At 33.9% G+C, this 26999-nt stretch overlaps 1 protein-coding gene across 1 annotated transcript in view; it reads left to right on the top strand.

Annotated features, from left to right (window-relative positions):
- Positions 1–26999, top strand: part of MALRD1 (MAM and LDL receptor class A domain containing 1) — a gene marked incomplete at its 5' end in the record, with an annotated part of 672621 nt that overhangs the window by 485256 nt on the left and 160366 nt on the right. The window contains one exon of the mRNA XM_079107637.1: positions 18446–18599. Coding sequence (XP_078963763.1) covers positions 18446–18599 — 154 coding nt within the window. The remainder of the gene's footprint in view (positions 1–18445; positions 18600–26999) is intronic.

Genomic DNA, 26999 nt, shown 5'->3' with positions numbered 1-26999 from the left:
AAACAGCATAAATTTCAGTCCAGGGAAAAGGGTTCACTATAGGTCTTTCCAGGGGAGATAACAGATATCCTGAAATAAAAGTAAAAGATACTATTAAGGAAAGAATTGTCCCCCACCCCAATTTATATGTTGAAATCCTAAACCCCAATGTGACTGTTTTGCAGATAGGGATGTGAAAGGGGTAATTAGGGTTAAATGAAGCCGAAGGGTGGAGCCTAGATCCAACAGGACTGATATCCCAATAAAAAAAGGAAGAAGTGAGAGAGACACTTTGGACAGACAGAAGAAAAGCCATGTGAGGACACTGCAAGAGAGTGACCGTCTGCAAGTCAAGGAGAGAGACCTCAAGAGAAACTGAATCTACTGACACTACGGCCTTACACCTCTAACCTCCAGAATCGTGAGAAAAAAATAAACTTCTTTGGTTTAAGGCCCCTGGTCAGTGTTATTTGATGATAGCTTCCCTAGCAGACTAATGCAAATAAAAATAAAGTTTGTGATGAATTCTTCAGGGTAATTCACTTAGAAACAGTAGTCAAAACACCCAGGAGAGTGGGGAAGTGGCTTTGCCATGTGTGTTTCTTACCAGTGACCCCCATTTCCAGCTACCCACAGGAGTAGCCTTTTCCCTCAGGATAAAAATCAGAACTGCTGTGCAGATAATTGGAATCTTCCTGGTAAAGAATGATTTTGAGATAATAACAACCTGAAAAAGAGACAGATTCAAGCTTAGGGTTACATAGGATCAACATAGTAGGTTTTTGGGGTGAGATAAATATAACTAACTGTACAAGAATAAACACTTAAGGCATTGCAGTTTACCTGCATGCCTACTCCTTGGGCTCAGATCCAAGCACACTATTGTCAACCTTGAGTCCATATTGGAATCATCTAAGGAGTTTTGTTTTTATTTAAGTACTAATATCTGGGATTCACTCTTAAATATTCAGATCCAATTGCTGCAGGTTGTGGTCAGGGCATCAAGATTTGTAAGAACTTATAAAATTCTCTTATATAGCTGAGACTGAGAGCCCGGCCCCAGAGGGAAACCTCCAAGTCTACATGCCTATGCGTATGTACATCACCTGCCATTCACTCTCCCAATCAAAGGAGAGATCTGCCAGAATACAGTTCTGTAAAACTACTATGAACATTGTTTAGTCTTTCATAAACAAGAAAGTCTTTCATTAATAAATTTAAAATGGTGAATTGTCAACTTGATTGGATTAAGAGATACTGATGATTAAGAGGTTTCTGGGTGTGTTGATGAGGGCTTGTCTAGGAATGATTAGAATGTGGGAGAGTGAACAGGAGTGGAGCCCCTTCCTAAGCATGGGTAGTACTGCCCAATAGGATGGTGGTTTGGATGGAATAAAAGTTGAAAGAACAAGGAAGCAGATGCAGATGCAAGCTCAGCTATTCTCAAATGAGTTCTTGATTGTTGCTTCCATCGGATATTGGACTCTCACTTCTTCATTCTTCCAAAGCGGACTCTGCCAGTGATTATCCAGGTAGTTTTCAAAAGCCTTGCTCTTAGACTAGGGTAGTACTGTTGATCTCTCTTGTTCTGGGACTTCTGTATCTTGGGCTGTGCAGCTGCTCATTTTTCCAGCTCTCTAGCCTACAGATGGCCATTGTGAACTATCTAGCTTCTGGTCATGTGAGCCAATCCAATAAATCCCTTTTTTATAAAAAATAAATAAATAAATAAATTTAAAATGGATTATCAAGAATCACAGAGTATTTAAAGACAACTGAAAGGGCAAGATGAGATGTGAAAAGGGAACAGACATCCCTGGAAGAAATAGATAACTGGGTGTACTAGACTAAAGTCATACCTATGCTGTTTATTACTCTTTAGAAAACTGTTCCTGTGCCTGTTTATCATCCAGCCTTTGGAGTCCTATGCCACCCACTTTTTCTGTACTAGGATAAAACTTGCCTATCAGATGCACATGTGCAAGACTTTGGGAGGCTAGCAGCAACCATCTTCCTCATTTACCTTGACACACTTTGCTAGTAGTATTTTTTAATGTGCACTATTATACAAAAATATCAGGACTGTATAGTCCCATATATATGAATATGTATATATTCCCATAGTATATATGGGAATACGATATACTATGAATATGTATATATTCATATATGGTCCCATATATATATATACTATATACTATGAATATATATATTCATATATACATATGAATATATATATACTCGTATATATATGAGTATATATATACTATATACTATGAATATGTATATATTCATATATAGTCCCATATATATGAGTATGTATATATATATGAATATGTATATATTCATATGAAATATTTTTCCTATTGGCTATCCTATTTTAATGAGAAAGTATAATTTTAAGATGTATAACAAACTATGCAAAAAGGAGTCTTTATCTTATAGAAATATGTATCTTTAGAGATAATGTAATTCAATATTCAGGATGGTGTTCCAATAACCCAATCGAATTGAGGTTATGGGTGGAAATATACAGGAAATAAGATACCTGAACATGGATTGAAAATTGTTGAAGCTGGGTTTTGGATAGATAGCAGTTCATCATCTTTGTTCTAATTTGGTATAAATTTGAAATTTTCCAAAATAAAGATGTTTAAAATAATGTTCCCCACAAAGTATGAATGTGTAAGACCTCACACAACTCAATAGCAAAAATAAAAATTTCAAAAAACCTGATTGAAAAAATGGGCAAATGATGCAAAAACATATTTCTCCAAAGAAGACAAAAAATTAGCTAACAAACAGGTATATGACAAAATGCTGTCAACGTCCCAGTTCATCAAGGAAATGCAATCAAAACCATAAGGAGATATTGTCTCACACTTGATGGCTATTACCAAAGAGATAGTAGGAAACAATCATGGGGGAGGAGAAAAGGTCATCCTTGTGCAACATTGGTGACAGGCGGACTGGTACAGTCACTGTGAAAAACAAATACAGAGAAATTAAAAGTCCTAGCCAAAGGAAATGAAATCACTGCCTTGAAAAGCTGTCTGCACCCTCATGTCACACATGACCATTGTGTGAAAACCACCAAAGTGTCCTTCTTTGGATGGACAGATAAATTATGATATAGATACAGATATAGAGATATATAGATAGATACACACTCATATATAAAGCATACACATATACGTGTGTGCATATATATATGTATGTACGTGTACAAAATATTGTTCAGCAATATTTGTTCAAAATGAAGGTCTTGTCATTGGCAACAAAAGAATGAACCTACAGGGCATTAGGCTAAGTGAAGTAAGGCAGATACAAAGAAACATACGCGTGATCTCACTTATATGTAGAATCTAAAAAAAGAAAAAGGAAAACTCAAATTCTTAGAAACATGGTTCTCATAAGCAAGGGGATAGGTAAAATGAGGAGGAGGTCAAAGGGTAAAAAGTTACTTATATAGGATAAATAAATCTAGAGACCTAAAGTACAGTATGAGAATTACAGTTAATATTGTATCATATATTGGACATTGTTAGGTGTAGATTTTACTTTTACCAAATACACACACAAAGATTAATGATTTTTTGACTGTAGCAATCATCTCACTGTGTATATATGTATCCAAACATCCTGTTGTACACCTTAAATATATAAAATAAAGAGTAAAATTTAAAAATTTGTAAAATCTTGCATGGAATAAAAACTGGATGAGAAAATCTGGAAGAGTTATTTACAAGTAGAAGTAAAGACACAAAGAATAATTAAAAATATCTCAGTAGGTTTTCATGGAATACAGAGATATATCAAATAATATGACATGCAAATCCTTTCATTTTATCTGATCATTAATTAATATATTGGAATTTATTATCATGTGAGTTCAGGAGAGATCTCTGCTTTGATTAGTGGTGGTTTGTATACTCCAAGGGAGGAATTATCAATATATTACTACTATAACTACCACTGCTGATAATAATAAAGATATTGAAGCCTGAGAAGAGAATAAAAGGGAAACATCTGTAGTGTATCTGATGTCAGCTCACTTTAGGAACATTGTGAATAAATGCAGAATATACATAGGTGAGTGATACAGTCATAAAATGATATACTATCATTCATTCATTGACAAATATTCACTGAAGCCCGTGTCTGCCAGGCACTGTTCTGGAACTTGGAATCCATATTGATCAAATCAGAGAAGGATCTCTGACATCATGTCACTGACATTGTAGCAGAGAGGTAGAAAAATCAGTATAGATTATTATTAACCTTTACAAAAACTGGTGGTCAGTTGGAAGATGAAAAATGCTATGGGAATGAAAGGAAAGGTGGATTTGCTAAGGGGCTGGTGAGAGAAGGGTTAAAGAAAAACTCACAGGGAGACACTAGAATGAGAATACCTTCATGAAACTGTTCTAGGTCTTACAAAGGCTCTAGATGGGCATTGAATAGATGCTCTTCTTATTTATTCACACAAATCCAAATGACAGAATTTTTTTCAAACAAAATAAAGAGAAATTACAGATTATTGAGAGAAAGAGAGCCAACATCTGTTAAATGTTTCCTGAGTCAGAAACGGTAAAAACAGATTTGCATATGTTACTCATTTAGTACTCTCAAAACACTATGATGTACAACATGCTGTATTTTTTGAAAAGTTAAAAAACAACCGAGTTGCATGGATGACTGAGCAAGCAGGTTGGAAGGCCAAACTGTCTAACTCAAAACAGTTCTTCTACAGCCTTATGGTCCAATGTGTTAGCCACCAGTCACTTGGAACTACAGAGGCCTGGGAATGTGGCCAGTCCAAACTGAGAGGTGCTATTCCGGTAAAATACACACTGGATTTCAAAGATACACTACAAAAAAAAAAAAAAAAAATCTTGTTAGTGCTTTGTATATAGATATATTGGGTTAAATAAAATAATTGCATCATTTCTTTGACTTTTTAAAATGTGGCTATTAAAAATTATAAAACTACATGTGAGTCACATAGCATTGCTATTGAACAGTACTCTTTTACTTAGCATATGTAAGAAAGGTGTTCCCCAATTTAGAGAAAGCTTTTTCTGCCAAATAAATAATGTACTGCAATTATTAAATAAAAATTGAAAAGCATTCATCCCTGGATGTGATCTTAGATGGGCAATCTCTTGCATATGGGTTCACACACTGACAACCAGAAACTGCACAGATTATGTATTTAAATTCCAATAAGTAAAGGGTTTGTGAAAATGAGAGAACATCTAAAAAGCAAAGGGATATAATAATTTAAACTCATCGAAAGTATTATCTTAATAATATTATCTTACACATTCACAAAGTACATCTAATAATTAGATTATAATGTGGCAGTCTTCTTATAATATTAGTACAATGTCCAAAAATGTAGCTTTCTAAGCTATTTCTGAAATTAGAGAGTTTCTTATTCTGTACTTTTTCAAAGGGAAGAACCAATGTAATTCTTTATTCCTTATTCTATCTTTTATATATTTTTTCCTAAGTTGATATTTAATTACTTTCTTGAAATTGCAGAATCTCTGCTACCCTGTTAGGTATGTTATAATATCTCTCTGATGGCATATCTCATCTCCAGATGTAATGATACAACACCATCCAGAACTATATCTTAAGTTTTTAACCTAATTTTTATAGGACCTGAAAATTTTTTCACAAGTACTGAAATGCAATAATCCATGTCAACAGAATGGTTTTCCTTAATAAAATGGTTAGTTGTTTCACTAACACACAACCATATTCTGATGCTCCTTAAATAGAGAAAAAGTTTATCTTTTTGTATAATTGGGTTGGATTGTGGTGCTAATCCAGCAAATCTCACCACTACTACCACCCTAACCATGACCATCAAGATGGCCAGGAGGACATCACCAGTCACCAACCTGATTTGTTTTGAGTGCTATGCTCTCACAATGCATGAGACAGCATTATCCCCAAAGTTTGGTCTTCTGCACTGTGGGATCTTGTTTTTTAACCATGTAAAAATTTATCTCAGATTATTTTAAAAGCTTTCTTTTTTCTACTTAATTTTAGAACTGTTCATCTATTTGACCTAACATAGAAACAATCCTCTTGGTGTTTAGTATAACCACAAATTATGTATTATTTTATTTTCTTTCATTGCCAATATTTCTCATCAGCATGCTGAAGTAATGCATGACAGCATTTATGTACCTCATTAACATCAATATTCCTTCTCATTTTGCCCTCTTTATGCTTCTTTTTACTCTTTTTCTCTGACTTCTCTCTTCTAATGTCACCAAGACATTTAAACATTAGGATAGAAGATTTTATGAAGGAGAACGACTTGAAATATTAGAAAAAAATGGGTAATAATGAACAACATAACTGATATTTGTTATCTTACTATATCATTTGACAAACTGCAACATCTTTAAAGCTTTTATTGTTTGTTAATTTTTAAAGAATAACATACAACAGAAAATTGTTAGTTCTGCCTCAATAGAACACATTTTGTCAAAAACTGATGTGACTCTTGGTAGCTACTTTTCATTGAGCGCTAATCATAGTACACCTGGGTTTAACCAGGCTCCCTCATCTAATCCTCACAACGTCCTGGAGGATTTTACAGGAGAAGGAAATGATATGCAGAGAGGATTAGTAACTCGCCCCCAGCATCATGAATGGCACTTGTTGGATCTAGCATTGGGAACCACGGATGTCTGAGGCAAAAGCTTGTATTTCTAACCAGTGTTCTCTACAGCTTAATAAGACTTTCTCAAAACTTTCTGAAATGTCTAAAGTTAAAATGATATCACTTTTTCTATTGCATTTTGTTCTTATCAGATGGCTCAAAAACAACAAGGACATTTTCCCTCTGCTTCTAGTTGCTATTTTCTCCTCTTCGTTCAGTATTATCTTTCTCCTTGTCTTGTTTAACTTTTTGTAAATACAAATATTTCACTCCCAATAACACACTACCACCAAGAAAGAGAATAGGGAGACTGTTGGCTGATAAGCTTCAGAACATATTTTACAGATCTAGTTTCTCAACACAAAAAGGCAGTAAATAAATGTACCCACTGATTTCTAGTTAACCAGAAGTAAAATAAAAGTGTTTGTCTCCATGAAATCCTATTGCGTGTTTAGACCAGGGTCTTTCCTATTCCCCTTATTTTCCCCTGAGATAGAAGGTTGACTTGATTTTGATTATATTAGACAACACCAAGAGAAAGCCCCAGTCACCAATAACTGCTGTGTGTTTCTTCAAACATCCCGGCGATCTGACAAGTGACTTCCATTTTGCTGCCAAAAGCAATGCTGCTCTTGCACCAGAGGCAGAGAAACAAGCTTAAGAAAAAAAAAGAAAAAAGAAAAAAAAAAGTTTTATTTAAATTTTTAAGTGTACATAATTTTATGTCATAAAAATTATCCTTTTGAATTATTTTTTCCAATCATTTGAAAACAAGAGCTTCCTTAACTCAAGGATTTTATGGAAACAGGTGACAGGCCAGATGGTTCATGGGCTTCACCCTGCTAACCTGAGCCCCCAAGTTTTAATACAGAATAAAGAAGATAAAAACCAATTTTTGTTTGTTTTTTACTTTTATTTGCTTTTTTTTTTTGTAGTTATACATAACGTTTGGCTTCCTGTTGACATATTTATAAAAAGATGGAATATAATTGGCTAGCTGGGTATGGTGGTACAGGCCTGTAATCCCAGCAGCTTGGGAGGATGAGACAGGAGGATTGTGAGTTCAAAGCCAGTCTCAGAAATGGCAAGGTGCTAAGCAATTCAGTGAGATCCTGTCTCTAAATAAAATACAAAATAGGCCTGGGGATATGGCTCAGTGGTCGAGTGCCCCTGAGTTCAATCCCCAGTACCAAAAAAAAAGAAAACAAAATTGGCTCTAATTCAGTCTCCAGTACTTCTCCCTTCCCCCTCTACTCCCTCCCCCTGGAGAAACACAATCTTGAATTTTGTTTTACTCTTTTTTATTTTGGTTTATTTATCTATATTCATTTAAAGTATTCCAACAGTACTCATTATCTGCATCAAGTAAGAACTAACTGATGTCTGCTTTAATAAAAGAAAAAAACGAGAATCATGGCAAAATGTGTGAGATATGATATCAAGTGAAAAGCATATTAATGAACCAATTCTTATGAATCCTGGAAGGCAAGATTAAACCCTCAATAAGTAATCTAAAAATCTTTTAGTTTGGTTGTTTCATTCTGTAGTCTTTCAGATTTACTAAATGCATTCTGATTTATAGACTTTCTTAGTAAAATAACAAGCCATTAAATTTATCCTTTTTGATCTCTCATAAGCATTGTTTCCTTATATTTACTTCTCTTTTTGAGTATTCTTAAACCATTCTACCATTACAATCAAACTTTTTGCTTGCAAGTATCACAGTTCTCTACTACCTTGACTAAAAATAATAATAATATAGAACGAAATACCTACACTTAGCCTAGCTTCTCTTCTAACTGTTGCTGCTTTGTATTCTTTTATATCCAGTTGACATTCCATACACGTTGTTCATATCTTCATCCTCACTATTCACACCTCCTTTACTTTCCTACAGTCTTTCTTCTGCAAAAGTATCATTTCTTCAACAAATAATTACTGATCACTGTACAGACACTGTAGAGATAATTATTTATAACATACAATATAGTCCTTGGCCTCATGGATGTGCATCTAGCTTTCTTCAAGGACTTTAATGATACCATGACCATGGTGATCCAGTTCTTAGGATGATATGCATTTGACTGTTGATCAATCTCCATCTTCATATGCTTTTCCTGAGAGTTCCTGTATTTTTTCTACAGTGATACTTTTCTCCTAATCTTGTCTTTAAATGTTTTTTTCTTCCTCCTTTCCAAACTTAAAAGTGGCTCTTACCTAATGTTCTGATTTGACCCTTTTGACATTTCTTCTTAGATGTTCTTGATTGCTTTAGAATTTTTATTCTGTCAGTGCCCAGACTTTGCTAGTACCTGCCTGGATCCAGTATTTGCTTCCACATTCTGGTTCATGCTTTTAGCTGCCAACTAGATGATTGCCTGTGTCTCCAAGTCACATGTCCACCTCAGATGTACCTGCCTCATCATGAACACTGTTAATTTTCTTTCGGTTTCAAGCTCTGTCAGCTCTTCATGCTCAACTCATTATGTATTTCCATTTATTTGCATTCCCATTTCTGTCATCTACCTTACTCCTGGGTTATTGCAAATGTCAAAGAAACTTATCCACAATGCAAATATTCTCCTAAACCAAGCAGTTCCTCACACTGATGCAGGATTGATAGCCCTAAATGCTGATTTCTGGCCCCTCAAAAAACCAGCACCTCTTCAATGCCCTTTACTTTGGCATCAAATTATATTTTGAACTTTAATTCATATGTTATTTTCCACTAAATCTGTTCTTTCACACCTCAGGTCTACTTTGGGTGTTAAAAATATCAACCTTGGGTCATATCGTTGTCTTGGTATGACATGATTTTTTGTTGACTGCAAACGTTAAATACTGGTCAAAAGGAACTGAGGTAAATTGGAGTTTAGCATGAGGTTATACATTTATCTAGCCAAGAGTCAGAATGTGTTTATGGTCTGCTATAATAGTAGGTGTCATAAGGTCAAATTTCCTCTGGCATCATTTTGTTTGTTTCCCTTATTGTATTTAAATTTCTGTAGGGGTTTCTTCATAAATGCAGGAGGGAAGGCTTTCACTTGTCACGCACCTCATAATATATTCTTTAATTCTTTTATGAAATTGTTTCCCTTCTATCAAATTTAAAGCTTCTTTTATCAATTGAGATACGTCTATACCCTATTTCAATATTTGGCATCATATGCTCATGCTAATCCTGTATTACCCCTATGCACTGTTACCTTTATCCCTTCTTGATAGACTATAAATGTGAGACACACTGAGGGTTTGGTGACTCTTTTAAAATCACAAAACTTCTAAGTGTCAGTCTGGATTTAAATCCAGGTTGTCTGAACCAGAGCTTGTTGTCTAAACTATACCCACTGTAACCTTTTATTGTAAGATTCTTTGGTATATGTTTTATATTTTCCCTATCCTACCTTACCCATCCCTCTAACATCCAAGTGGAAGACACAGAGCTGTCTTTGTAGTAGTTATCCAATCAATAACTTATTTCCATGCTGGAAACATCCTTATATCCCTTCTCTAAATTTCCCAGAGGAGTAGCACCAATTTGCATCTGTTTTATAAGCACTTTACATGTAGTGTATCACTTAATTTTTAGCACAATCCCTAAAGTGCTACCAATAATTATCTGTAATTGCTTCTGAGTTTTATAGAATTTAAATAGGTTGTCCAAGGTCATGCACCTAATAAGGGGTAGAGGGGATTTGAATTGAAGCTTATAGTTCCAGTTCATATATTTAACTAGTGGCCAGTTCTGTCTATAATTTTTTCTGATGCCGTATTTATTAAGATAATCTGAAAATCTAATTTTCAGTTTCAGTGAAAACTATTTTTTCCTATTTTTTTTCTATAGTCTTTCAGGAAAAGTAGATCTGAAATCTAAATGGAGTCAGGTTCTTTTATAAGTTACCATTTATAACTTACCTAAAGAAAAGGGTTAATACTTTATTAGTTCTTCTTGCATGATTACAAGTTTCCTTTGTTATCTCAATTGGAAAATGACATCAAATTACACAAATGTTATTAAACCCATGTAGATTCCCAAAGACATTTTGAGATAAATGACATGAAGAAGTTTTTCATTGTCTTCCAGTATGAAAAGTAAGCAGTTCAGAATCCCTGTGTCTATCTACATAGGAGATGCCAATCAGTTCCATTCATATATCATTTTGTGACCCAGGTTTCCTTACTGCTGAGTAAATTAGGAGCTTTCAAAATAAAATGAATATATCCGTATTGGCATGTCACAAATACAACCTTCATTTTCATACCCAATTAATGCATACTCAAAAGGAAAATTTATAGCATTAAATTTGGTAAAGGTTAATAGTATTAAAATGAGACATTCTGGTGAAAAGTGTTTCTTATCTCAATAGGTAATCATCAGTCTCAAAGGAGAATAATGCTTAAAGAATACATTATTGGAAAAGGCAGAAATAAACAACATAATCCAGTCATTGTATGGCTCCTCAGAAAATGGAAGTAATGTCATGACAGAGATTTTTATTAAATACCATGATAAAATTTCATTTCACTTTAGAGATGCTGTATCTGTGCTTTCCATTTTGACAACTGCAAAGGAACTTTTGTTCTCTCTGAACATGTTTACATTTCACAGTCTTGAAAAATTGCAGATGCAAATAAGCAGCACCTTGAAAATTTGGGGGGGGGAATGAAAGTATGAAAAGAGATTGAGGGCATTTCAACTGATAGTCATTATGTACCCTTCTATTTTAGAGTGAGGGACAGGCAGAAATTATAGAGGATGATGAGACAGGCAGAGCAAGTCTCATTCTGAAGAAGGGAGAATTTACTATTTTGAAAGAGAGGCATATTACATAGCATGTTTAAAGACCATCAGGGAGCTTTATTTCATGAGCAGGAAAAAAAAAAAAAAGATGAAAATTGCCTCCAATTGAAAGCAGGGAGTGAATTCAGATCATTTGAAGTGGGAAATTGTCTTTTATGATTTGACCCTAGTGCAAGTGAGTATAATTCTTCCTAGGGCACTGGACCTGTAAAAATATAGCTTTCTTTATAAAAAGAAATGTCACATTTATTACCTTATAACACAATAACTCAATGAAACATTTTCAAAAACTAAGGTTGTAGCCAATCATATATAAAAGACAAATTAGACTCTTTGCTCTCTGCTGACTCCAAAGACTGTCCATGAAGCGTGTGCTGTGTTCTGAATATGGCTAATATATTTTTGGCACTCTGATTTCAAGTTGCCATTGTGATTTCAAGCAAAGTACACTTTGTTGTTGAATTTACACTGCTTGTATTGGACTGACCCCCAACTTTCAAAATTGTGAATAATACTTTAAAAAGATTTTGAAGTAAAAATTGAATATTATTGGAAACCTGTACCAGTGCCTGATCTGAGCTGGTTAGATGTGAAATATAAATCCCATATCCTAAGAATCTTAACTCAAAATCAGAAAGCCTGTATAAACAAAAGTGCAATATTGAACTGGGAAGTGTGCAGAAATTATTTTGTGACAGAGTACAGAAAGAGGTAAAATTCAGGCATATTAAGAAATACCATGTTCCAGATTACTACATCTGGTGGTGTTTAATTAAAGTATGATATATTTTGCAAAATTAATTGAATGCATTTTGACCTATTGTATGAGAATTAAGTATCTTTCAAAATGGCAAATAGCTGTAAAATGGTCCTAAATCAAACAAATAGGCAAAAGAATTCTACTTCTATAAATACCTGTCCTTTGGTGTTTATTGATCATTCTACAGAATCACATATAAATAAAAAAGTGAACTGGTTTAATGTTTTACCATTAAATTCAAAATATGTTGTGTCAGATGAGACTTTTGAGATTTGATTTCTGCTTTAACAGTTTCTTAACTGTGTGGGAAACTATATTGACCTTCCCCAAGGATTTTGCTAGATATAAATAGGTAGTTCTCAATGAAGCAGCTGAAAGTTTATAAATGTTTGAAAGCAGGTCCAGTCTGAGCTCACTAGATAAAGAATGAGTCTATTTCTGAAAGTATATTATATGTAAGGTACTATACCTTTGTGTTACAGTCCATAGTTTCTGTAAAATTTATATAGTTCTATTAATAATTTCATGAGACTAAGCAACATTTTACCTTTACAATTCTCGAGAAAAAATATAGCATTGAAACATGTTGTTTGCTTACAGAGTCAAACTTAGCTATGGAAGATTTGTAAATTAAAAATCACCAAAGACTAAATATACAATATGACTTCTAAATTTGTGGTTAAACTTTTGCCTCTTGTTTTAAAATGAATATAATCTCACATTGACATGCATTAACACCTCAGCCAGGAATTGACTTTCTGATTTTTTTTGTGTGTGTGCCACTGCAGGATTTTGTAAGCTCAAAATTGAATATGTAAATTAGGAGAGGCTATGTGGGATATACTTTGAAAACTTAGCCCAGAGTCCCCTAACTAATAATTGAATTGCAAGTTTTGATGTGGAGCATTACATGACATTGTTTGTCCCACACTCAAATAATTGCTGTAGTGAAATTGTAGGTAATCCCCAAGGAATTATTATCTTTTTACAGCATGTTTCATGATGTAGGACTAAAATGAAAACATTAGATTTTATGATATTCCTTTCAATGATGTCACATCTCTGCCAAGTTGTTTTTTGGCAGTTGCTATTGACAAAAGTTAAATACTTGGGAAAATTAATGCGAACTAGGAAATAAAGGATATGATATTCAATCTGAATTCAAGATTTTAGAAATTTTGCAGAGCTCATCAGGAACAAACTTCATTAGAAACCAATTATGGCTATTTAAGAATAAAATAATGAAAAGTTTCTACGTCCATTTGTGTATATATTTTTTTCTGATCCTACAATGTTGTGGGGATATTAATGAGATTAACTTGTTTGGATTTCAGTACTTAAAATCAAGATATTATCTCTGACCATGAAAAAATTAGTGAAACACTGAAGCTGTTGTATTTTGAATTACTTTAGGAGCATGTAGGCCATGTGGACGGTCAGAGCATTTAAACTTAGTCCAAGATGTTGTGCAAACTTAAAACTAACCTGTTAAAAATAAATATACAATTAGGGTTAGTCACAAGAAACATCTGAAATGGTGAACAAATACAAAAATGTATTTGTGCAATTAGAAGAATAACTTATTAAAATACAAGGTTTTAAACTAATTCAATTCTTAACTTTGTAAAAATTGATTGAATTTGCATCAATGGACACAGTTGTTGCTTTTCCTGCTTCTGTAAATATTTAACTTTCAACATTAGGTTAGCACTAAGTATAGGAAAAGATACTCAAAATTCTAATGAAACATGATCTGCTTTTGAGATTGAAGCACATTAGTTCGTATTATGTTATTCTATTTAAGTGCTTAGCTATGAAATATAAAGTAGTTTTATACAAGTGTATTATTTAATTAGCTAGGTATTTCAGACAGGTTCACTAATATTTCTTCATATTCAGTATGGAATAAATAGATCCTATATTTTCAATTGAGCCAGGAAAGAAAATTTATTATTGTTCATTGGGTTATACCCAATATAACTTTATTAAATCTTTTTATTTAGGATAATGTTTAAAATTTGTCTAATAAAGTATAGTCAGAATGCATCAAAAATCTGAAAGTATATAGAAAGCAACCAGATGAGGGAGGAACCTAGGTATGCTTATTCAATTAAAAATAGCATGGATTTAAATAAAGTATGTTCTTAAAGATTAAGCCACCATTCTTAGTAGTTTTGATTGATGAACTCTAGGTTGTCTTGGCCTTGTGAACATACGTCTCTATTTTCCAACTAAGGAAACAAAAAAGTGATATCCTTGGAACAAAACACTTTTTAAGAGTGTTTTTTTTTTTTTTAACAAAGGGGAAGTATACCTTTATTAAAACAAAGAAAAGTCATGCATTAGATATATATTTAAAAATGAATCTCATAATTTTTATCAGAAAAGTACTTGTTTTAAAAACTTTAAGAAAGGGCGATAGGGCTACAGCTCAGTGGCAGACTGCTTGCCTGGCACATGTAAGACCCTGGGTTCAATCCTCAGTATCACATAAAAATAAATAAACAAAATAAAGGTTTGTGTCCATCTACAACTAAAAAACTTTTGTTTAAACTTTAAGAAAAAACAATCAACATAAAAAGAAAATAAACACAATCCAGTTTCCCCACCATGATTCCAACACTAACAATGACTATTTTACTATTTTGGTATACATCCTTCCAAAGGCACAGCTATAAATGTTTTCTTTTAACAAAATTGGCACTGTATTATACATGTGGGCTTGTAATCTTTCTCTTTTTAAAAATGCTTTTGTTAATTCATTGCAGTGATATATAATAGGTTCATTTTGACATAATCATCCATACATGGAATATAATTTGCTCCATTTGGGTCTCCAATGCTTCCCCTTTCCCTCCCCTCTTTCCTCCCCCTAACTCCCCTTCTTCTACTCTACTGGTCTTCCTTCTATTTATTTATTTTTAATTGGTGCTTTATAGGTATACAAAAGGGTAGGATTCATATATATATATATATATATATATATATATGCAATAGCATAATTTTATCAATTCACTGCATATTTCCTCACATTTCCTGTTCCTCTTCCATCCCCCTTAATCCTTTTCCTCTACTTCACTGAACCCTCCTCTGTTTTTATGGAATCCACCTGTCATTGGTCTTTTCCCCCTTTACTTTCTTCTAGCTTCCACATTTGAGAATAAACATTTGACCCTTGGCTTTCTGAGTCTGGCTTATTTCACTGGATATGATGTTCTCCAGTTCCATCCATTTACCAGCAAATGCCATTTTTATTCCTCCTTATGTCTAAGTAAAACTCCATTGTGTATAAACCATATTTTCTTAATCCAATCATCTGTTGAAGGGCACCTGGGCTAATTCCATAACTTGCCTATTGTGAATTGCACTGCTACAGACCCTGAAGTGCCTGTATATACCACAGGTACTATAGTATGATGATTTTAATTCTTTTGGATAAATACCAAGGCCACTCCTACTCTTTCATATTAAGGAAAATTTTGCTATTGTAATTATCAGTTCATGTTTCTTTGTTATTTATTTGATTAAGATTTTCTTTTCTTTTATTCTTTTGCCGGAATTTATAAAGCTGAGGTAGAAAGGAATTTTTGATAAGGAATTTTTTTTAAAGAGATGCCAATCATTTCCAGTTCCCATCTGGCATGGAAGGAAGCCAGAGGGCATCATTCCTGTCCCATAAGAAGAAACAAGCTAAGCAACTGAAAATCTGAAAAATCAACATCTCTTCTTAGACCCGTTAGAGAACTACCCCCAAATTGGGAAAGACACCAAGTTTTCACAGTGAAAGGCTGAGAGAGTTTCTCAGCTTTCAGTCAGGAAAGAGGAAAAGCACTTATTTTGAAATATTTGTGGAACATTTGGTTCTTCTTAACAAGACCTGTCCTAAAAAGAAACTATTTTACCAGAATCTAACTGATCTAGGGGAATAGAAATGCCTAAGGATATTTTAAGAGATGGGAGGAACTAATGGGAATTCTCTGTCATATAATACATGTGCTAAACATGAAGTAGCATAAAACATTTGAAGGAGGATTTGCATCAGTTGTAATGTATTTTGCAAATTCAAGGTCATCCACTAGAAAATGCTGTAAAAGATGTCTATCTGATATGCTAAGAGAAGATAAAGAAACAAAATCACATACAATGCTTAATTAAACCAAAGGACAGTAAAAGAATAAAAAAATAAAAGAACCAAAAAATAAGAGTAATGAATACAAAACAGAAACAAACATAATAAATATTAATCCACCTATATCAATAATCACTTCAGTCACTAGTAGGTTAAATTCACCAGTTACAAGACAGAAATGATCAGAATAGAAAAAATACCCAAATATATTTTATTGTCAATAAGGAAGCTATATTGAATATAAAGACACAGAGTACAAGTATAAGAGTAGAGAAAGATACGCCATGCTAACATTAATCAAAAGAACAAGGGAGTTTAGACAAAGACTTGCATCTGATCAAGGAAAATTATCAAGGATAAAGAGGAACATTACATAATGATAAAGAGACTATTACTCCCAGAAGACACAACAATCTTTAATATGTAAGTACCTAACATCAGAACATCAAGGTTTGTGAAGCAAAAATTGATAGAAACTCAAGGAGAAATAAATGAATCCACTGTTACAGCTGGAAACTCAAACTGTCTATCACCAATGAACAGATCCAGGAGACAAAAAGTCAGGAAAGACATTGTTGAACGGAATAGCACTATCAATCAACTGGATATAATGATGTCTATAGACTACTTCATTCAACAGCAAAATGCACATTCTTCTCAAGTTCATATGTAACAAGCACCAAGATACAATACATTATGAAACACACTTTTACAAATTTAAGAGAATAGAATTCATGCAAAGGATGCTCTCAGACCACAATAGAATTAAACTAGAAATGAGCAACAGAAACTTGTAAAACTTCCAAACACATGGAGATCAAACATCAAATTTCTATATAATACATGGAGCAAAGAAGACTCAAGAAAAATCTAACATTATTTTGAACCAGATTTAAAAGAGTACATGATATCAAAATTTCTGGGTTTCAACTAAAACAGTACTTAACAAGGAAATTTTTAACATTGAATGTATATATTTGAAAAGAAGAAAGACCTAAAATCAATAAGCTTCTAGCTTAGAGAACTACAAAAGGAAGAATAATTTAAGACCCAAGTAAGCTGAATAAAAGAAAGGATGAATTCTGGTTTTGTAGCTCCATGACAGAGCACTTGTCTAGCATGTGAAAGGTCCTGCGTTTGATCCCCACCAATTAAATCAATAAGTGGTAAGAAAACTGAAAGAAATAAGAAATATTAGACTTTTAGAGCAGAGGTTAATGAAATTATATTAAAAATCAATAGAGAACATAAAAAAAAAAAAAACTAAAATCCAGTCTTTTGAAAAGACCAGTAAAATTCAAACCCCTCTATCCAGGTTAACTAAATCAAGAAAGGGAAAACACAAATTATTATTATCAAAAATGGAAGGGCAGCATCATTGCCAATCTATGAGCACTAAAAAGTCATAGGAATGTTAATTAGGAAACACATTAATAGCCTTAAATTGGAACAATGTGTATCTGTATATCTTACCCAAGTGTTAGTCATGAAATGGAATAGTAGCTTTTGATAAATTTTGACAATGATATCAACAGGAAAAAAAATCCAATTTGTGTTTAAATATAGGTATCTTTTCCATACTAATGCAGTTGAGAAATACAGAAGTTAATTATGGCCAAAAACTATCAATAATATTAATAACTGCAATTATAGCCATTCACTTCTACTATGGTCAGTGCATCCATCAGAGGGAATGAGTTGAAGAAACAGTATCATCCAGTCCCCAATAGCTACTCTGTATCAGCTCGATGAACAGCATACAAAATACTTTATTTACCTGAAAATGACAGGTTAGAGCAAATTAGAAGAAAAGGAACACAGTTCCATAGTCAACACAATTATTTCGTCACTTTATGCACGAGTCATGTGCCAAAGTGAATTTTGTGAATCACACAATCATAGCAGCACTCTTATTTTGGTTGAAAAGAATTGTTATTTCTATCTAACAAACAAAGTTTTGTTTCATTGTGTATGTATTTGTTTAGGGAGAAAATGATATTTGTGCATGGATTAAAACATATTCTGTGTCATATTCTAAAATATAAAATTATATTTTCTGAAAAAATATTGTATTTATCTATTTCAAGGTAGTGGACGGCACTTCCTGTACATCAATTCTTCCAGCCCCAGAAAAGGATCCACTGGGAGAATTATTACCACCAAATTCTTCCCAGCAAGCCTTGGAATGTGCACTGTTCGCTTCTGGTTCTATATGGTCGATCCCAGGAATATGGGGATATTAAAGGTACAGGGGAAAACAGATTTCTGTTCACTGAAATATTCATCATATATGTTTAAGCATACCTCCTTTTCTTCTTTCTTTCTTTTCTCTTCCTCCTTCCTTCCTTCCTTCCTTTCTTTTTCCTGTAGTCACACCACTGATACCGATTCTATTAATTTCTCATTTCTTGCTGGGGCAATGGGTCTTGGGCATGCAATGCTGTCATTCATCTTAATCTCAGTCAAGAGTTAGCTCACTGATGACTGCCACCTGAACTCAATTATGGTGCATGCTATTTAAAAGATTATCTGGAGATAAAAGAGTTTGGGTAGATTCTTTATATATCTTATAATAACACCTTAGCTGGGGACCCTGAAAAAATGTGATGTGAAGAATAATGATGAAAAAATTTTTCTCTCCATAACAAAGTAAAGCAAGTTTAAGATTTTTAAGTGTAAATCAGCTCATAGTAAAAATAAGATACCTGTTCCATTTTAATGAACTTAAGCCCAGAATCTACCCCAAATGCAAATGTCTTTAAAGAAACAAGTTCCTGCATGTACACTGCTCATTTAGGAAAGATTAATGAGTTTTTTAATCTTTGTGAACCGGTTTTGAGATCTAGTTGTAATGAAAAGTTTATATATTAGAAAGAAACATTTGTGTCCTGTTCTAGTAATTACTTGATCACTTGTCATTTCAACTGGAATTATTTTCTTATCTCAAATATTTTCCATTGTTAATAATGACATCTATTAGTAAGCACTTACTATCTTCCAGGATATGCACATTTACAGGGTATATAAATTTTATACACATTATCAATTTTAATTCTCTCATTCACATGTTGCAGAAGGTATATTTCCCCAATTGTATAATACAAAATTGAAGACTCAAAGAAGTGTAGCAAATTTTCCAATAGGCTAAAATATGATTTCAGAGACCTTACATCCATTACTCAGTGTTATTTCTCAGGTTCTCTGTGGTCTACCAAGATGTCTGAGGAGAAATATGGGTTGTAGGAAGAAAGTAAAAAGGCCCTATCAATTCTAATCACTGACAGAAAAGGGAGCTCTTGTCAAGTAAAAGTGCAAACATGCAAAAAGAATGGGGAATTTACACTTATTCTATGTGAACATCTGTTTTCCCAAAGGAAACCCAGTAAAAACAACAGAGAGTCATTTTTTTAACAGTGTAGGGATATATGTGTAAATGCAGAACATGTGACAATTTTGATTTTTTTTCATTTTTACATATAATATATGTCTATTCAGTAGGTTAATTTATTGTTTATGATGAATTCTATCCAGAGTAATTTATAACCACTGGCCCCACTCACATTATTAAACATAGATTGCTATGATTGTAGAGGACCTTAGCCTGTGGTTATTTGTTACTTATGAAAACAAACACCAATGGAAAGGCCAATGGATCTTTCAATGAAACACAAGCAGATTTCACTCACTTTCTAACAAAATGTTGCTTCCTTAATTCAAAAAGAGCTTTCATATGTGCTTTCACTATTCACCAGCTGGTCACTTGGCCCCTTCAGTTACTCAGTTAAATGGCCCACTGCTTTTAGCCATGTTTCTATAAACAGACTCTAAAATAGAAATGTTGACCTCAGTCTTGATTTCAGGTGCCCTTTTTTTTTTTTTTCTTTGATGGCTACAAGTTTTTCTAAGTAGAGGGTATCAACTGTAGTACAAAAATGCTTTTATGGTCTGGGCAATCTTCAGAGAGGTCTACCGCAAAGATTAATGGAGAGAAATTAGCAGTCAGCAAGATACCTACTTTTTGTAGGAAAATCCCCTGCTCTAACTGGTCTTGATGGGGTTGACTGTCACAGTGACTTTACTGTAGCAATACCCTGGGTGATCCAGGCAGGGTCAGTCATAGTCTTCTCTAGTATTTGATGCAGAAGATGATAGAATTTCTTTTGCCTCAGACACTGTGAGAATACGGGCTAAGTCTGGGGCTATTTCAGGCAGTCTTTTCCACCATGAGGAGACAGAAAGAAGATAGCACACAGAGGCACAGAGAGTTGAAGAGAAGTTAAGTCCTGGATCCTTCTTTGCTTGAGCCAATAAAATTCTCTTTTTGTTAGTTGATATTGAAAAAGTCATAATCACTAAAGAGACTGAGTAGAACTTGTTTTCGTGAGGTGATCATACGTCAGTGATGGATCATAATAACTGGAACAAGTCTGATTTTTCCAACTGTTGCTCTGGGAAAATTTGAATAATTCTCAGACGAGAACACTTTCTGAGCTTGCAATAATTTTACATGTGCATGGACCAATGAAGTGGAAGTCTATTTTCCCTATTCTTCAGATTGAGAAGAATGTTGTTTTCTATCAACATGCTATTCTTTTGTATGAGACTTTGTGCTCTCTGATAGTCTCTAATTGGGTAATACACTATTGCATGTTACCACATTTTCTCAGGCAGTAGTTTTTAACTGATGTGTTGCAACTGTAGGAATTGCATGGACAAGTTTGGCAGACAGAACACTCCTTGTAAAGGGTTTGAGAAGCTGTACATCTATTTTCACAAGTAACTGATGCCAAAAGTCCAACTAATATTGTCTGGAATTGTGGTGGGAAAGAATAACCTGTATTTTATGCTGAAAAGAGATCTTAGAAGAATAAAATAATTGATCATATCCACTATTGGTGTGGTTGTAGAGAAATAGATAGTCATTGCTAGTCAGGCTATCAGTTTGCAATTATGAAGAGCATTTTAGCAATTAAAAGCTTTATATTTTTTAGATTATTTAATTAACAGTCCATATCTTCTATGTATTATAAGGAAATAAAAATACATATGCATGATATTTTATTCATAAGGGTTTTCATCTCTGTATTATTCTTCATATTAGAAACTACCTGAGCATCAACTAGTGGAAATTGGTGAAATGTAGTTCATTCACTCTTAACACTGAAATATCATGGAGGAGTTAGTTCTGAATCAATGATTAATGATGAAGAAAAGTACTTGAGATTTATTAGTGACCAAAACACACTATTAAGGAATGTGTACAGTAGAATGACATTTTTAAAAATGTATCTAATTGTGTATGTATAACAAATATTTCTATGTGCAAATATGAAAGGTTAAAGAAAGAAATGAAGGATCCACATTACAATGGTTAACTATCTATAGATGATACAATGAAAAAGTGTTTTTTCATGGTTTGGCAATTTTATAATTTTTGATAAAATTTTGGTGAGACAGAAATTTAGTCTAAAACAAAGAGAAAGAGAGAAGGAAGGCTTGTCCTCTGTCCTGGAAGTTTAAGATCAAGAGGCTGGTAGAGTCTATGTCTGGGGAGGGTCTGCTTTCTGGTAAATAGATAGCACTGCTTCTTTGCAACCTGGCATGGTGTAAGGAGTCCAAAGCTCTCTGGGATATCTTTAGAAGGACAATAAACCCATTTGTGAGTGTCTGACCCTCATGACTTAATGACTTCCCCAAAACCCCACCTCTTAATGCCATTAATTTGGGAGTTGTTATTTCAATACATGAATTTGGGGGAGTCATAAATAGTCTGTTACACAGGAAAACAAGTTAGAAATTATTTAGAAATTATTTCAGAAGACCATGGCAGAGAAGTAGCTTGATTTAAAGTGGAGCATAAGGATGTAATGGAAAGCAATGTCTGAAAATAATGAACTGGACTTAGAACTTCACTGGGATATTGAGATTTTCAAAATAAAGCATTTCTAAGTTTTATAAGCCTGTTAATGTAGTGCGTCATATAAAGCTAAGGCAGTCAATGATGTCTTATACAGCTGATGAGATTCAAGCTGAGATTCAGACATGGATTTTCCCATTGCATTTTACAACAACAACCGAAAACTCAAACAATTCTGATTGATCCAAGTTATTGAAGAAGAAGCAAATATTTCATAGGAAGCAGGAAGTCTTTAATACTTTTTGATAATAAATGGATAGTATTCAGAATAATGAAATGTTTATATAGGTATAAGTATCCTTTGACTCAAAGTCTCAGGAAATTATAGAACAGTACCAATTTCTACTTCCTTAATAATTACATATTTTCTAGTTCTGTCAATACTGTAAAACTTACAAAGGACAGGTTTTTTGTCTTTTACCCACCTACACACATATGGAAGTAAAGTACTCTTTAAAATGCTAGTAGTCACTTTTGGTCTACATGGCCAAAATAGCCATGTAGATCAATTTAGTCCCAGTAGCTCAGTTTCCTAGTTTTTGTCTTACGTCCATATTTAAGGCAATCTCTTTTAAGTTAGTTAATGTCTATGAAAAGCGGCAAAATTTGGCACAAGAGAATTTCTCAAAGAATGAATAATACACTTTTATTATTCCAAACTCATTTTATTATATTTTTTCATAACTTTTTTAATTAATGGGAATTTCTAATTCTCAGGGGAAAAATGAATGACTTCCTAAAATGTGTTTCTTTGGTAACACATGAATTAATAATATCTAAATGGGATTCTAGAAGCCTATTGTTCATACTTCATAACAATTAGCCTACCATGTTAAAATGGGTTTTAGCTTAGAGTTGAATTTTTAGACCTAAGTGGTTTCTAGGAAAATCTACGAGATGTGACATTTAGTATGTAAATGTTCCAGTTCAGGAAACCATTACTACTGTCATTTTTGAAACTGCAAATTTTTGATTTATGTGAGCATAATTACCATGGAGACCCATAGGATTCAGCTGCTCACTGACCCTTCTGTTGTCATTCCTCTCGATTCCTCCCTATTGGTGATTCCTCCCTATTGGTGATTTCTCCCTATTGGTGATCCCTCCCTATTGATGATCACCTTGTGGGTGATTCCTGCCTCTGGGCTGTCCTCCCTGTTGGGGATTCCTCCCTTATGGTCCTGAGGAAACTTTGAACTAATGTCAGCCATCAGCCCAACCCAACTATTGAATTTGTGTGTGTGCATGGGTTTATGTTTATGTTTTATTTTATCAACATGTAGTGATTGTACAGACTTAGAGTGTACAGGATCATATTTTTATACATGTGTATAATGCATAATGGTCCGATTCAGTTAATTAGCATATCCATCACCTCAAACATTTATTATTTCTTGGGTTGCAAACATTCAATATCCTTTCTTCTAGCTATTTTGAAATATATAATGAACTTTTGTTAATTATAGTCAGGCTACTCTGCTATAAACATGAGAACATTATTCCCCTATTAATTGTAATTTTTACCTGCTATCCAGTCTCTCTCTACCTCTCTGTCTCCTACTGTCCCATCTTTGATAACCACTATTTTTCTGTCTACTTCTATGACACCAGCTTTTCCAGCTTCCGCATATGAGTGAGAACATATAGAAATTGTCTTTCTGCACCTGGCTTAGTTCACTTAATGTCATCTGGTTTCATCCCTGTTGCCACAGAAAAGAGGATTTTATCAGAAAGACTCTATGGTGGCCAAGTAGTTAGAAAGTTTGTTTTAAGATAATATTTAGGGAGATAGTAAAAGCAGAGCAGAAACCTGAGAATAATATCAGATGTTATAATAGCAGGTGTTTCCTATATGCCACACACCACTTGAAGTCCTTTGCATATATTAATGGAGTAAAACTCATGACATCCAATGAAGCAGGTAGCTTAACAGATTATGAGAATGGGATCAAAAATGTTTCAGAAACTTGTTCAGAGTCAGAGAACTAAGAGGTGGCAGGCCTGAGATCCCTCTGATCTGGTGGCCCCGTCTCTGATTGTCACCACTGTCTTCCTGTCTATTAGGCATCCAGTGCTATTTTATGGCATAATATTTACATTTTCATTATCCAAAATCATTTTATAAAACTTTTCTACCAATAGTTGTTGAAATTTACTTCATAAAGAGAGGCCTTGCATATTTTGTGTTCTGCATATTTTGGTTTTCTGTATAAATTTTGTTTGAATCCTTAATTTTACAAAACACACAATTAAGTGGCACAGTGAAGACTTAAATAGCCAGGTGTTCTCACATAATGCAGTATGTGTAAAGAGGCGAAGGGGACACTGTAGGTACTTGTGTCACCTATAGTTTAACCCTTTTGTTCTGCTACTTTTGATGATTATTAAAAGAGCAGTCAAGGACAAGAGCCACCAAGACTGCATACTCTTTGTCAGACTGAGGTCTTCTCTGGTAGATTTGGAATCATCTACAGTTTATTATTGAATCTACAGTTGTCTGTTAGAATTGTTGGAGCTTTAGATTCCTTCCTCCACAACTTTAGGTAATGTTAAGAGGAAATTCTTTTCCCAAACCAGTGAATTTCAGAGGAACAAATTTACAGAGAAGGAAAAGAGTCTCATCCTAACACAGCCTTTATCTGAAATACGGAGTGACTATGGATTCTCTGGAGTACAGTACAGAGACACATAGCACCAGCAGTAAGCAGGACCTTTAAGACAAAAAAAGACTTCAGCTGGGCATGGTGGCTCATGCCTGTAGTCCCAGTGACTCAGGTGGCTGAGGCATGAGGATTGCAAGTTTCAGGTCAACCTCAGCAACTTAAGCCCACAGCAACTTAGTGATACCCTGTCTAAAAATAAATAAATTAATTAATTTAATTTAATTAAAAAATAAAAGAGCCTGGGTATATAGCTCAGTGGTAAAGTGCCTTTGGGTTCAATCACCAGTAGCAAAAAGAAAGAAAGGCCTTCTCCTACACCATTCAGCAACTATCCTCACCAACCATAAATAATGACAATAACATGAATAACTAAATAATGAACCAATGATATATGGCACATAAAGAGTTCCTAATAATAGTGGAAATGCATTTGAGATTTATGTCCACTTAATCGAGGCACTAGGTTATCATTTAGTGTCGTGAAGTCATAATTTATAAAATGAGCCACTCAGAAGGTTCTGGTTATTCCCATAGGATGTTACCACATATACAAGACCTGACCCATTTTGCAGTATTCATGTGTGCTACATAATTTTTTTCCAGGCATGTGTTGAGTAGAGAAATGGGGAAAAAAGGAGTTGGAAACAATTTCAAGTTTGAAAAGGGAAAATGTGCCAAGTTGAATATAGATTTATGTTTATAAAAAAATGTATATTCAAAAAGTAAATAGGTGCTAGATTGTGTAACATGGGCTTAAAAGTCACCGACAGATTGGGCTTTTTTGTTTTATTCCTTAGTTTATTATGGATGCTTAAAGTAAAACTGTGTCTTTATATTGTTATTATAAAAGTTATTGATAGGCACTATCAGTATTCTCTCTAGAATTTTATTCTTTTCTAAAGGACATTTTAATCGATTTTCCAGATGAACCAGTTTTCTTTCTGTCCTACTTACGTTGAACTTGATGGTCATTGTTTCACAAATTGTATTAGGCTGGCGATTAAGGACAGCATTGGGGAATAATATTAGAGAGTGCTTAAGAGAAGGAACAATAATATATGTGAATATCCCCAGGTATAAAAATTAGGGAAGTAGATGTAATAGTTTCTGAGCATATTGAGAAAATTTCTGTCCTCTAAATATACTTGCAGGAAACCTAAAAAATATCCTACGTCAGAGCACTTTTTACTATTTCAAGCAGAAATATGGAAAGCGATATGCTAGGGCAAGAGATCTCAACCTTTCATGTCCACTGGTGCATTGCAGCCGGTTATACGAGGTGACACTGGTAATATTATAAAGCAATAGTGAAAATGAACCAAAATACTTTTTCATGATTTGCTCCAATTTTAAAAATAGATGCAAGATTCTCCCTACATATTATCAGATTTCCATGTGTTAACCTGGTATGTTTTATTGCACATATGAGGAAGTCTGGTGTTTTGTTTTGTTTTGTTTTGTTTTGTTTTTTTCTTTCTGGTGTGCCAGGGGACACTAAGGATCCTGTGAGAGGATACACCTATGAGTGTGTCGAGAACAGGAATATTCTCTATCACCTGTAATGGACTCATATACTAACAGTTTAGCAAAGGTAGGTGTGTAGATTTTGATAGCAAACCGGTACTTTGGCAGCTGAGATAGAGAAAACTATGCTGAAATGTGCTGTGTATCTTCCCTCGTGGATAATAGAAAAATAAGCCTTAGAATGGCAAAAGAAATGGTGCTATAAGTTGCACTTAAATTATAAATTAGGTGGGATGGGAAGGCGCCACACAAAAAGCAAAGGTTGACAAGAGAAGGAGCTCATTTAACTTGACCTTCAAACTAGACTTACCTTCACTGTATAATGAAAGTAGCAAGAGTAAAGTGACCTCCAGTTGAAGAGTTATACTACTAAAAATTAAAATCAAGTCACAGTTTTAAGACCGAGATGTGGGAATTTGCAAAAGAAGGCATTTCTTACACCTGACTATAAAAGGGCTAGGTGTAAAGTCACCTTGAGAAAGAACCAAAATCAGCTTTGCTTGGAAGTCTGGGTCCCAAGCTGAATAGGACTTCTTCAAAA

This window comes from Sciurus vulgaris (genome assembly GCF_902686455.1).
Source record: "Sciurus vulgaris genome assembly, chromosome: 12".
In the NCBI taxonomy this organism is placed as follows: Eukaryota; Metazoa; Chordata; class Mammalia; order Rodentia; family Sciuridae; genus Sciurus; species Sciurus vulgaris.
Note: the sequence above shows the minus strand (reverse complement) of the source record. Positions and strands in the feature narration are given on the sequence as shown.